The sequence below is a fragment of the Silurus aristotelis genome, assembly GCF_946808225.1.
Source record: "Silurus aristotelis genome assembly, chromosome: 15".
Classification (NCBI taxonomy): Eukaryota; Metazoa; Chordata; class Actinopteri; order Siluriformes; family Siluridae; genus Silurus; species Silurus aristotelis.
The window spans coordinates 5,357,329-5,369,694 of record NC_139588.1 but is presented as its reverse complement, the minus strand read 5'-3'; the positions used below and the strand labels follow the sequence as shown (position 1 = coordinate 5,369,694).

Genomic DNA, 12,366 nt, shown 5'->3' with positions numbered 1-12,366 from the left:
CAAATCAAATATGCGGATCACAAATGAGAATTTCATACCGGATCGGTCGAGGCCCGGGTTAACAACGACCGCCACAGGTATCGTTAGCCGACAGGGTACTGGTGGAAATTGGGCTACTGTTGGCCGAAGAAGGAGAAGGAGAGGAGGAAGGCGTCTACAGAGACGGCAGGAAAAGGAGCAGTGTAGGAGAGTAGAGGTTCGGGTTGGTACTTTAAATGTTGGTACTATGACGGGTAAAGGGAGAGAGATAGCTGATATGATGGAGAGGAGAAAGGTAGATGTGTTGTGTGTTCAGGAGACCAAGTGGAAAGGGAGTAAGGCCAGGAACATTGGAGGTGGGTTTAAACTGTTTTATCATGGTGTGGATGGGAAGAGAAATGGTGTAGGGGTGATTCTGAAGGAAGAGTACAGTAAGAGTGTAGTGGAGGTGAAGAGAGTTTCTGATAGGGTGATGATCGTGAAGGTGGAAGTTGAAGGGATAATGATAAATGTCATCAGTGCCTATGCTCCACAAGTTGGCTGTGAGATGGAGGAGAAGGAAAGATTCTGGAGTGAATTAGATGAAGTGGTAGATGGTGTACCTAGGAAAGATCGATTGGTGATTGGGGCAGACTTTAATGGGCATGTAGGTGAAGGGAACAGAGGTGATGAGGAGGTGATGGGTAGGTATGGTTTTAAGGAGAGGAATGTGGAAGGGCAGATGGTGGTAGATTTTGCTAAAAGGATGGAAATGGCAGTGGTGAACACGTATTTTAGGAAGAAGGAGGATCATAGGGTGACGTATAAGAGTGGAGGAAGGTGCACACAGGTAGATTATCTTCTGTGTAGGAGATGCAACCTAAAGGAGATTGGAGACTGTAAGGTGTTGGCGGGGGTCAGTGTAGCTAGACAGCATCGGATGGTGGTCTGATGGTTTTGGAGGCGAAGAAGAAGAGGAGGAAAGTAAGGTTTGAAAGAAGAATAAGATGGTGGAAACTGAAAGAGGAAGAGTGTAGTGTGAGGTTTAGGCAAGAGGTCAGACAGGGGCTTGGTGGTGGTGAAGAGGTGCCGGATGATTGGGCAACTACTGCAGGAGTGATGAGGGAGGCAGCTAGAAAAGTACTTGGTGTGACATCTGGAAATAGAAAGCAAGACAAGGAGACGTGGTGGTGGAATGAGGAAGTGCAGGAGAGCATTAGGGGAAAGAGGTTGGCAAAACAGAAGTGGGATCGACAGAGTGATGAGAAAAGTAGGCAGGAGTACAAGGAGATGCGGCAGCAGGTTAAAAGGGATGTGGCGAAAGCCAAGGAAAAGGCATATGAGGAACTGTATAAGAGGTTGGACACTAAGGAAGGAGAAAAGGATTTATACCGATTGGCCAAGCAGAGGGACCGAGCTGGGAAGGATGTACTGCAAGTTAGAGCAATAAAGGATGGAGAGGTAAATGTGTTGACTAGTGAGGAGAGTGTGTTGAGAAGATGGAGGGAGTATTTTGAGCAGCTGATGAATGAGGAAAATCAGAGAGAGAGAAGGTTGGAGGATGTGGAGGTGGTGAAGCAGGATGTAGATAGGATTAGTAAGGAGGAAGTGAGAGCAGCGATTAAGAGGATGAAGAATGGAAAGTCGGTTGGACCAGATGACATACCGGTAGAAGCGTGGAGATGTTTAGGAGAGATGGCAGTGGAGTTTTTAACCAGATTGTTTAACAGGATTCTGGAAGGGGAGAGGATGCCTGAGGAATGGAGAAGGAGTGTGCTGGTACCGATCTTTAAGCATAGGGGAGATGTGCAGACCTGCAGTAACTACAGGGGAATTAAGTTGATCAGTCACACCATGAAGTTATGGGAAAGAGTAGTGGAAGCCAGGCTGAGAGAAGAGGTGACCATCTGTGAGCAACAGTATGGTTTCATGCCGAGGAAGAGCACCACAGATGCCTTATTTGCTTTGAGGATGTTGATGGAGAAGTATAGAGAAGGACAGAAGGAGCTGCATTGTGTATTTGTGGATTTAGAGAAAGCGTACGACAGGGTGCCGAGAGAGGAGTTGTGGAATTGTATGAGGAAGTCAGGTGTGTCAGAGAAGTATGTGAGGGTGGTGCAGGACATGTATGAGGACAGTGTGACGGCAGTAAAGTGTGCAGTAGGTACGACAGACTGGTTCAGGGTGAAGGTTGGACTGCATCAAGGATCGGCCCTGAGCCCTTTTCTGTTTGCAGTGGTGATGGACAGGTTGACGGACGAGGTCAGACAGGAGTCTCCCTGGACTATGATGTTTGCAGATGATATTGTGATTTGTGGTGACAGTAGAGAGCAGGTTGAGAAGAGCCTGGAGAGGTGGAGATATGCGCTGGAGAGAAGGGGAATGAAAGTCAGTAGGAGTAAGACAGAGTACATGTGTGTGAATGAGAGGGAGGGCAGTGGAGTGATGCGGTTGCAGGGAGAAGAGGTGGAGAAGGTGGAGGAGTTCAGGTACCTGGGGTCAACAGTGCAAAGTAATGGAGAGTGTGTTAGGGAAGTGAAGAAAAGAGTGCAGGCAGGGTGGAGTGGGTGGAGAAGAGTGACAGGAGTGATTTGTGATAGAAGAGTATCTGCAAGAATGAAAGGGAAAGTTTATAGGACTGTGGTGAGACCTGCGATGTTGTATGGATTAGAGACAGTGGCATTGAGTAAAAGACAGGAGGTGGAGCTGGAGGTAGCAGAGCTGAAGATGTTGAGGTTTTCGTTGGGAGTGATGAGGATGGACAAGATTAGAAATGAGTTTATTAGAGGGACAGCACATGTAGGATGTTTTGGTGACAAGGTGAGGGAGGCGAGATTGAGATGGTTTGGACATGTGCAGAGAAGGGACATGAATTATATTGGTAGAAAAATGCTGAAGATGGAGCCACCAGGTAGGAGGAAAAGAGGAAGGCCAAGGAGGAGGTTCATGGATGTGGTGAGGGAAGACATGCAGGTAGTTGGTGTGAAAGAGGCAGATATAGAGGACAGGGTGGAATGGAGACGGATGATCCGCTGTGGCGACCACTAATGGGAGCAGCCGAAAGAAGAAGAAGAAGAAGAAGATGTACGCTATATTTTGAGCAGAAAATTTGTAATTTTTTGTTTACTGGAAAACAAAATTAGTTGCATAACCTCTTCTTTTTCTTTCGACTTCTTCCATTAGGGGTCGCCACAGTGGATCATCCGTCTCCATACCCCCCCTGTCCTCTACATCTGCCATTTTCACCCGAACTATCTGCATGTCTTCCCTCACCACATCCATAAACTTCCTTATTGGTCTTCCTTTTTTCCTCCTTCCTGGTGGTTCCATTCTCAGCGTTCTCCTACCGATATACCCCATGTCCCTGCTCTGCACATGTTCCAACTATCTCAATCTCTCCTCCCTCATCTTGTCTCCTAAATGTCCTACCTGCAATCTGATGGATAAAAAAAAATCGTAGCATCTTTAACCCCACCTCCAGCGCCGCCTCCTGCCTTTTAGTCAGTGCCACTGTCTCTAAACCGTACAACATCGCAGGTCTTGCCACAGTCTTATAAATTTTCACTCTTGCAGATACTCTTCTATCACAAATCACTCCTGCCACTCACTGTAACCCGGGCCATGACCGATCCTGTATAGATTTAGGTTTCTGATCCGCACATTTGATTTGGCACATATTTTACGCTGGATTCCCTTCCTAATGCAACCCTCCCCATTTATACGGGCTTGGGACCGGCACTAAGAGTGCACTGGCTTGTGCAACACTAATGGCTGGGTTTGTTGCATAACCTGAGAGTAAAATAAATGATTATGGATTAGGGTATAATCTGGAATAAGGTAGTTTGGGCACTCTTTCATATTCCTACACTCTGACTTTTATTTCCCTTTTATTTTTCTCTTTATGTATGTTGTCCTTTTCACCCCCTGTCTTTCCCTCTATCCTTTTCTCTCTCGCTCCTTCTCTCTTTTCACGTTTCTAATTCCCAAATCGCTCGCTTTCCTAAACAATTCTTTCTCTCGTCTTTCAGATGAAGGTCATGTACGACACATTGAGCAGTAGCCACAAGCAGGTGGAGGAGGAGATCAGGGAGCTGGCTGATAAGAAGGAGAGCGTCGCACACTGGGAGGCTCAGATCACCGAGATCATCCAGTGGTGAGTGGATGGCTTACCTGCAGCTGTTCTGTATCACACACACACACACACATACACACACACACACACACACACACACACACACACACACACACACATAATAGTTTTCTATGTTTTCAGTCCTTAGCCTGAAGTTCTCTGGTGTTTTTTGGTGTTTTTGCAGACCTATCAAACAGTAACGTAAAGTTTATGATAATTTTATCAAGTCAAGAGGCTTTTATTGTCATTTCTACTATACACAGTGGTACACAGTACACAGTAAAAACGAGACAATGTTCCTCCAGAACCCTGGTGCTACACTAAACAACATAGAGCTACAAAAAAACAATATAAAGCTACATAAAGTGCATAGAGTGCAACCTAGTGCAAACAGTGCAGACAAAAAACAGTACAGACAGACAACAGTACAGGCAGGCAACAGTACAGACAGACAAGCAACACAAGACAACACAAGACAGTGTGGGACAATACACATAAGATAGCGCCGACCAGTTAACCTACTGTGTACTCTGAATATACAGTACTGTGCAAAAAGAACTATAAAGACTATAACTGAGCGTATATGTAAACAAACACAATGCAGTGCAAAAACAGCAGTAGCAGCAGTCGAAAGGTGCAAAAAACAGCATGTAAACGGTGTAATATGATTAAGTTCCAGTTTAGTTCTGGTTTGCTGGGAAAAAGCTGTTACAGTCTGGATGTGGCGGCCCAAATGCTTAAACCTCTTTCCTGATGGCAAAAGAGGTTTTACAATATTTGTATAGCGCCTTACAGCAACCAAAAGGAGCACAAGGCACTTTCCAGTAAAAACAACACAATCAATAAAAATATAAGAAATATAAAAATGTAAAAATATAAGAACACAAAATATAAGTAAAATAGCAGTGAAGCAGGGCTACGTGTTAAAAGCTTGTATGAATAAAAAAGTTTTCAACTGTGATTTAAAAACACTCAGCACAGTGATGGATCGGATGTGAGCTGGGAGTGCGTTCCACAGCTTTGTTACCTGGACGGAAAATGACCGACCACTAAATTTTTTATATCGGAATTTAGGAATGACCAGAGAGGTAAGTCCAGAGGAACGGAGAGTTCTGGCTGGTTCGTAAACTGTTATTAATTCGGTGAGGTAGGCCGGGGCAAGACCATTGATGGCCTTGAAAACGAACAACAAAACCTTATACTCGACCCTATACCGCACCGGAAGCCAGTGGATCGAGCGGAGGACCGGGGTGATGTGTGATCGTTTTGAGGTGTTGGTGAGAAGACGTGCTGCCGCGTTTTGCACCATTTGGAGCCGACTGAGAAGAGAATGATTGAGTCCAATGTAGAGAGCGTTGCAGTAGTCAATCCTTGAGCTGATGAAGGCATGTACAGCTTTTTCGAGGTCAGCTTGGGACAGAAATGGTTTTACCTTGCTGAGGAGTCTTAGCTGGTAAAAGCTCGCCTTTACTACTGCACTGATCTGTTTCTCGAATAACATACTTTGGTCAAAAATAACACCCAGGTTGCGCACGGTAGGCACAAACTGAGGTGTTAGAGGACCAAAACTCAGAGAACTGCTGGGTGAGTCCGGGCTAAACAGGATATATTCAGTTTTTGCTTCGTTTAGATGAAGGAAGTTCTGGGAAAGCCATTGTTTAACATCCTGAAGGCAGTTATGAAGAGGGTCCAATGCAGAATTATCACTCAGAATCACAGGAAGATAAATCTGGAGGTCGTCAGCATAGAAATGAAATTTAACTTCGTGTTTGGAAATGAGTTGACCAAGTGGCAGCATATAGAGGGAAAACAGAATGGGACCAAGAATAGATCCCTGAGGCACACCAGATGACAGAGGAGCAACCGATGAAGAATGATCATTTAGCACAACTGAGAAAGTTCTGTTAGTGAGGTATGATGAAAACCAACTAAGCACCGCACCCTGCAGACCAACAACATGCTGAAGATGAGAGATGAGGATGGCATGATCCATGGTGTCAAATGCAGCGTTCAGGTCCAGTAACACCAGAACCACAGAGCTTTTTCCATCCAGGGCTCCAAGAATGTCATTGTGGACCCTCAATAACGCTGATTCAGTGCTATGTCTCGACCTAAAGCCAGACTGGAATGTATCACCAATTACGTGCAGTTGAAGGTGAGACTGAAGCTGGGTGAAAACAAGCTTCTCCATCAACTTCGACAGAAATGACAGGTTAGATATAGGGCAGAAGTTGGATAGTGCGGAGGGATCAAGATTGGGTTTCTTGAGTCGCGGTCTAACAACAGCATGTTTGAGAGCAGCGGGAACAGTACCCATGCTAAAACAGCTGTTTATAAAGGAGACAAGGATGGGACCTATGATGTCAACAGCCTCCTTCAAAATCCTGGCAGGAACAGTGTCTAGAGGGCAGGTGGTTGGCTTCAACTCATGAACAGCTTTTTTGAGGTCCACCAAAGTAACTGCATCAAAGTTCTCTAGCACACAATGCGCTACATGAGTAAAGATGGCAACAGCAGGGATTTGTGTAATAGTTTGCCTAACAGACAAAACCTTGTCCAAAAAATGTTGCTTGAAAGCATTGCATGTGTTTGCAGAAACGTCATTCAAGGCGACAGACATTGGATTTATGACAGAATTGATAGTGCTGAATAAAATTCCAGGGCGGTGGCTATTGCTGTTGATGAGAGCAGAGAGGTACTGTCCTTTAGCTTCCTTCGATGCACTCTGATAGGTGGCAAGACTGTCCCTAAAAATCTCGAGTGACACCTGCAGCCTATCCTTCTTCCATTTTCGCTCAGCCTGCCTACACCGGCGTCTGAGGGCCCGAGTTGTATCATTGAGCCAGGGGTCCGCAGGAACATTGGTGGACTTTACCTTATAGGGTGCGACAGAGTCCATAATCTGGGAGCAGGTGGTATGGAAGGAGGCAAGGAAACGGTCCGGACAAAGAGGCGATGCCAGTTCAGTAGTAGAGGCGAGATCAGAAACAGAGAAGGCAGCAATAAAATCCTCGACTGTAGATGAGGTAATAATGCGACGGCGATGAGGGGCAGTAGACGTTTTTGCAGGTGAAACAGCACAAATGTCAAACCGTATAAGAGAATGGTCAGAGATGGGAAAATCCATGACCTCGCAAGTTGACACAATCACTCCACGAGAGATAATAAGGTCAAGAGTGTGACCTAACCTATGGGTGGGACAGGAGATGGACTGAGCCAGATCTAATGAGTCTAATAGTGCCTTAAAATCCTTAGCAGGTTTATCAGCGGGGCAACAAACATGAATGTTAAAGTCACCACAGATTAGAACATTGTCAAACTTTGCTACAAACTCTGACAGAAACTCTGAGAACTCAATTAAAAAATCCTTGTTTGATTTGGGCGGCCGGTAAATTACTGCACATAAGATCGGACAGGGTAGAGTGAGCACAGATACTTGTAACTCAAAGCTGGAATGCCCTCTAGTGGACAGCTGGCGGTACTTCAGGGACTGTATGTGTATAGTGGCTATCCCCCCGCCCATACCCGTTTGCCGCGGCGTGTTTAGGTAAAGGTAACCAGAGGGGAGGATTTCCAAAAAGGCACTGACGTCACCTGGGGAAAGCCAGGTTTCGGTGAGGAGAAACAGATCCAGATTGTGAAAGGAGATGACATCATTGAGGACAAATTTTTTGTTATTGAGCGATCTGGTGTTACAAAGTGCCATGCGGAACGAGGAAAAGTTGGCAGGCGACGATGTCACACGAGGAATTTGACGGAGGTTTCCTTGAACACAACTCCGGGTGGATGTTTCAGCGCGGCGGGGACACGGAAATGGAACGCCAGTGTTGGAGCCAACCGGCCGAAGCCATCGGTAGCATTCCCGCAATCTTCTAGCATTGCCAAATCCTGGTTGATCTTTACATCTCGAAGACGGAGAATCCAGGTGAGTCCTCAGCCTGGCATGTAACCCGCCTCTCCGACCACGCCTTCTGCGGCGCTTCCTGCCTGGTAGCAGACAGACAGGGCGTCTCAGGAAAGGAGGAATTAATGTCAACAGTGGCGGTGGTGGTTTAAAGGACTGGGTATTCAACAGGCAATTGGTTATAAAACGCAATTCCAGCAGCGTGGTGCGATCATACACAATAAACGATGAGACGGTAGCAAAAACAAACATGAAAAAACAGAGGAGCAAGTGGCAGGCCAAACACAGCGGCGCCATCTTGGCTCAATGGCAAGAGGGTGAAGAGTGTGTGACGAGTGTGTGGGGTCGTCCACAATGCTGTTGGCTTTGCGGATGCAGCATTTGGCGTAAATGTCCATGATGGAGTGAAGAGAGACTCTGATGATCTTCTCAGCTGTCCTCACTATCCTCTGTAAGGACTTGCGATCCGAGACCTGGCAGTGATGCAGCTGATCAGGATGCTCTCAATGGTCCCCCTGTAGAACATGATCAGGATGGGGGAGGGAGATGAGATTACCTTAGCCTACTCAGGAAGTAGAAACGCTGCTGGGCTTTCTTAAAGATGGGGCTGGTGTTGAGTAAACAGGTGAGGTTATTCGACAGATGAACATCAAGGAATTTGGTGCTTTTGACGATCTCTACTGAGGATCCTTCGATGATCAGTGGAGAATGGCCGCTCTGTGTGTTCCTGGAAAATACTTCCACCAGACCTGGTCTTAGTCAAAATCCTAACAGCCAAATTTTGGACATTGTGTAATTTGTTAAATGTAGATTTTAAAAGCTAATCAAGCAAAACATTACAGTAATTGATGCATGAAAAAAACAAAAGAATTTATAAATTTTTCAGTAACCGAAAAATATAACATGGGGCTCAGTCTCAGCTATGTTTCTGAGATGAAAAAATTAGATTTTAACTGTACTCTCAACATGAGAGTCAATGTAAAGTTTGTGTAAAAAATCATACCCAAGTTTTTTTTTTTTAGCTTTGATTGAAATTCCAAAACAGAGCCTTCTAATTTTAAGTTTTGAAAACATGGTCTGTTTTCAAAGGTTTGATGGTGTGAACCGATAAGCCTTACCTCTGTCTTTTCACTATTTAGACAGAAGGCTCCCTGGTGGTCTAGTTGGTTAGTATGTGGCGCTCTCACTGCTGCGGCCCGGGTTTGATCCCCGGTCAGGGAACCAACCCCAGCCATTAGGGTTGCACAAGCCCGGATAAATGGGGAGGGTTGCGTTAGGAAGGGCGTAAAAACATGTGCCAAATCAAACATGCGGATGGTCCGCTGTGGCGATCCCTAATGGGAGAAGCCGAAAGAAAGTTTAGACAGAGGGAATTCTGAGACTATATCTATGTTTTCATTTAAGAAATGCAGTGTTTAAGAAAGCCAAGTGCTGCATTATATCGCCAGGTATTATATGAATGTATATCTGGGTGTCATCTGCATAAAAATAAAAACTTTTTAAAAGACCAAGAGATTTTAAAAGCTGAACAAGAGGAAAAATGTACATACAAAAAAATAATATGGACCCAAAATTGAGCCTTGTGGGACACCGAATTGAACTAACCCAACTTTAGACCAATATCCCTCTAGGGAAATAAACTGCTATTGATTAAAGCTAAGACTTAAACACTGGATTGTTTATTGCAGGAAGCAGGTATTGAACATCCTGGGTTATCTAAGTTAGAGATGTCTAGTTGCTGGGAATGTGTCAAATCTGAGAGAGAATTGGGGTAAGAAATTACTAAAAGTGGATTGGACCGAAGCACAATTCTGAACCATAATATAATATAATATAATATAATATAATATAATATAATATAATATAATATAATATAATATAATATAATATAATATAATATAATATAATATAATATAATATAATATAATATAATATAATATCCTGATAATTCTGGAATATATGGCAAACTATTTTTAAGATTATTGCAAGGACCAGTCATTTTGATGCTAAAACCCAGTAGAGAATTTCCACAGTATTATTAGTTACTTTGATTTGCTTCTACTGGACCCCAAACACCAATACAGTTTGATTTCACCCTCAATGAATTTTTAAAAGCATTTAAAGTCCTGAAACACCCTGTAGCATGTACAAAATTAGCATTTTAGACAGTAACGAGGACAATGAAAGTGTTTCTGTTCTTTGGCAAGTCATGAAAAATCATTCAGCTTAATTCATTGCTAAATATGCTAACCTGTTAAGCGCAGAAACAGCATCAAGTGGGAAATTGAGCTCTGACCTTGCACACATGAGGCTTTTGGGACCTGTTACTTACACTGCATTCAACTTACCTCAGAAGTGGAAGGTGGAAGCTTAGAATAATGTATTTTTGGACCTGGGGTATCAGTATTAGCGATCTGTACGAATATGTGTGTGTGTGTGTGTGTGTGTGTGTGTGTGTGTGTGTGTGTGTGTGTGTGTGTGTGTGTAGATTGATCATCAATATACAGAATAGTTTGTGGGTCTTAAAGGGTGGGTCCCCAAATTCCTAGGGGTCTGTGGTGGTACTGTATTTTAAAAAAAAACATCAACAATAAAATATTGATTTAAAAAAATATTATAATTATTACATTAAAGTTCTATTAAACTTAAAGCTGAAGTTTATGTAAATGTATAATAGTCCACCTGATAGTAAAAAGAAAATGTATGACAGCAAATCTATATAAAAAAAAAAAACAGATGTTAACAACTTAATAAATTGTGATTTTTAATTGCAAAATATGTTTGTTTTGATTCATAAATATTTTTAAAAGGTATAAATAGGATTTTAAAATAGGAAAATATACAGACAATGGTGCATGTGCAACAACAGAATAGTTCTTCTTGTCTTAATATAATATAACTAGTGTAATATAACTGGCTTCTATCAATGTCGGTGGTTATGTACATTTTGTATCAGGGGGGTCCTGCCCGATGTCTTTATCCTTGGCCTTTAAAACATTGAAGACCCCTGGTATAACTAATTTAAAAGTAAGGAGTGCTGATGTGTTTATTATGGATGCTGTGAGCTGCCATGTTGATTTAATGATTTGGGGCACTCAGTTTAAAAGACCATCCCATGTTCCCAGTTGTGATGGAATTTTCTTAGGTGTACCCCTGGACCTATGAAATACAATTTCAGACAAGTAATGGAGCAAAAACCTAGACTAAACTGGCACACAAAAACAAGGGCACGTTTACATTTACATTTGTGGCATTTAGCAGACACCCTTGTCCAGAGTGACGTACGAAAGCACTTTGAGTCTCTAGCAATGAATAAATCTACACTCGTATGCTAGATTACAAACTTAATATACCGTATTTTTCGGACTATAAGCCGTAAAAGTCGAAACTTTTTTCCCACGTTTTAAACTCCGCGGCTTAAACAACGAAGCGGCTTATTTATGAATTTTTCCTGGGTTTTTCCCAGTTTCACAAACTTCAAGCCAAAAAACTGAGCGACATAACATTAGACCAATGACATTTCCGAACGGAAACAAAAAAACGCACTTCACCTGTGTTCTGAGCTGCACGGCATCGGGAGCAAAAACTTACATCGGGTGATTTTTAAACGCATGACAATGCCAAAAGATAAACTCTCGAGAAAAATAGTTGTGAAAGGAAGGAGGAACACAGTGAACAATGACTTACTTGGTAGGCTACCGTTTAGATACACGCTGTTGTAACACGTTGAGTCTGGGTCATGGGATAGTTTGCTAACTCCAGTTGTGAAATCATATAAGCACAGAGAGGTTTCCAAAACTCGTGCTTTTTTATTTTTCTTGGCAAAAGCGTTACGGATTAGTCAAAGAAACTTAGAAATCAGCATCAGAAAATAATAAGGACATAATCCTCAGTCTTACACACCCGCAGTAATATCGGAGAATGCAGTGGCATGCTATTCCCAAAATACCGCTATGCTCCTAAAGGAAGCGCAACATATTTCTGCCGTTACACCGTGTGTAATGTGTCTTTTGTTAAAGTACATTAGCCTGTGTAAAGTACATTAGTGTAGACACCTGCGGCTTATAGACAGGTGCAGCTTATTTATGTTAAGAATGAAAATATTTGTAAAATTCAGTTCAATTCGGCTTATATATAGGTGCGCTTTTTAGTCTGGAAATTACGGTAAATCAGACTATAACGCTTGATTTTTACAAAGCAAACTTGGAAAGTGCTAATTTAAGTGTTTCAGGAAGAGGTAGGTCTTTAACCGTCACTTAAAAATAGCCAGGGACTCCACTGTACAGACATCTAGGGAAAGTTCATTCCACCACCTGGTACCACCACCCCTAAGGTTGCGAGCAGTGGCTGAAGGGGAGAGCAGAGAGTCATG

General features: G+C 43.2%; 2 protein-coding genes across 8 annotated transcripts in view; one reads left to right on the top strand and one right to left on the bottom strand.

Moving 5' to 3' along the window:
* The window catches only part of cdc42bpab (CDC42 binding protein kinase alpha (DMPK-like) b), a 106,780-nt gene that overhangs the window by 62,469 nt on the left and 31,945 nt on the right, over positions 1–12,366 (top strand). For all 7 annotated transcript variants that reach the window (XR_014536976.1, XM_083562925.1, XM_083562924.1 and 4 more), the window contains exon 17: positions 3,987–4,111. Coding sequence is in view for 6 of the 7 variants with exons in the window: in XM_083562925.1 (XP_083419051.1) it covers positions 3,987–4,111 (125 nt within the window). In the remaining variant the exon portion in view is untranslated. The remainder of the gene's footprint in view (positions 1–3,986; positions 4,112–12,366) is intronic.
* LOC310738067 (uncharacterized protein) overlaps positions 5,007–12,366 on the bottom strand; it is a gene marked incomplete at its 3' end in the record, with an annotated part of 255,387 nt that continues 248,027 nt past the window's right edge. Inside the window, exon 3 of the mRNA XM_083562986.1 lies at positions 5,007–8,296. Within this exon, the coding sequence (XP_083419112.1) occupies positions 5,007–8,296 (3,290 nt within the window). The remainder of the gene's footprint in view (positions 8,297–12,366) is intronic.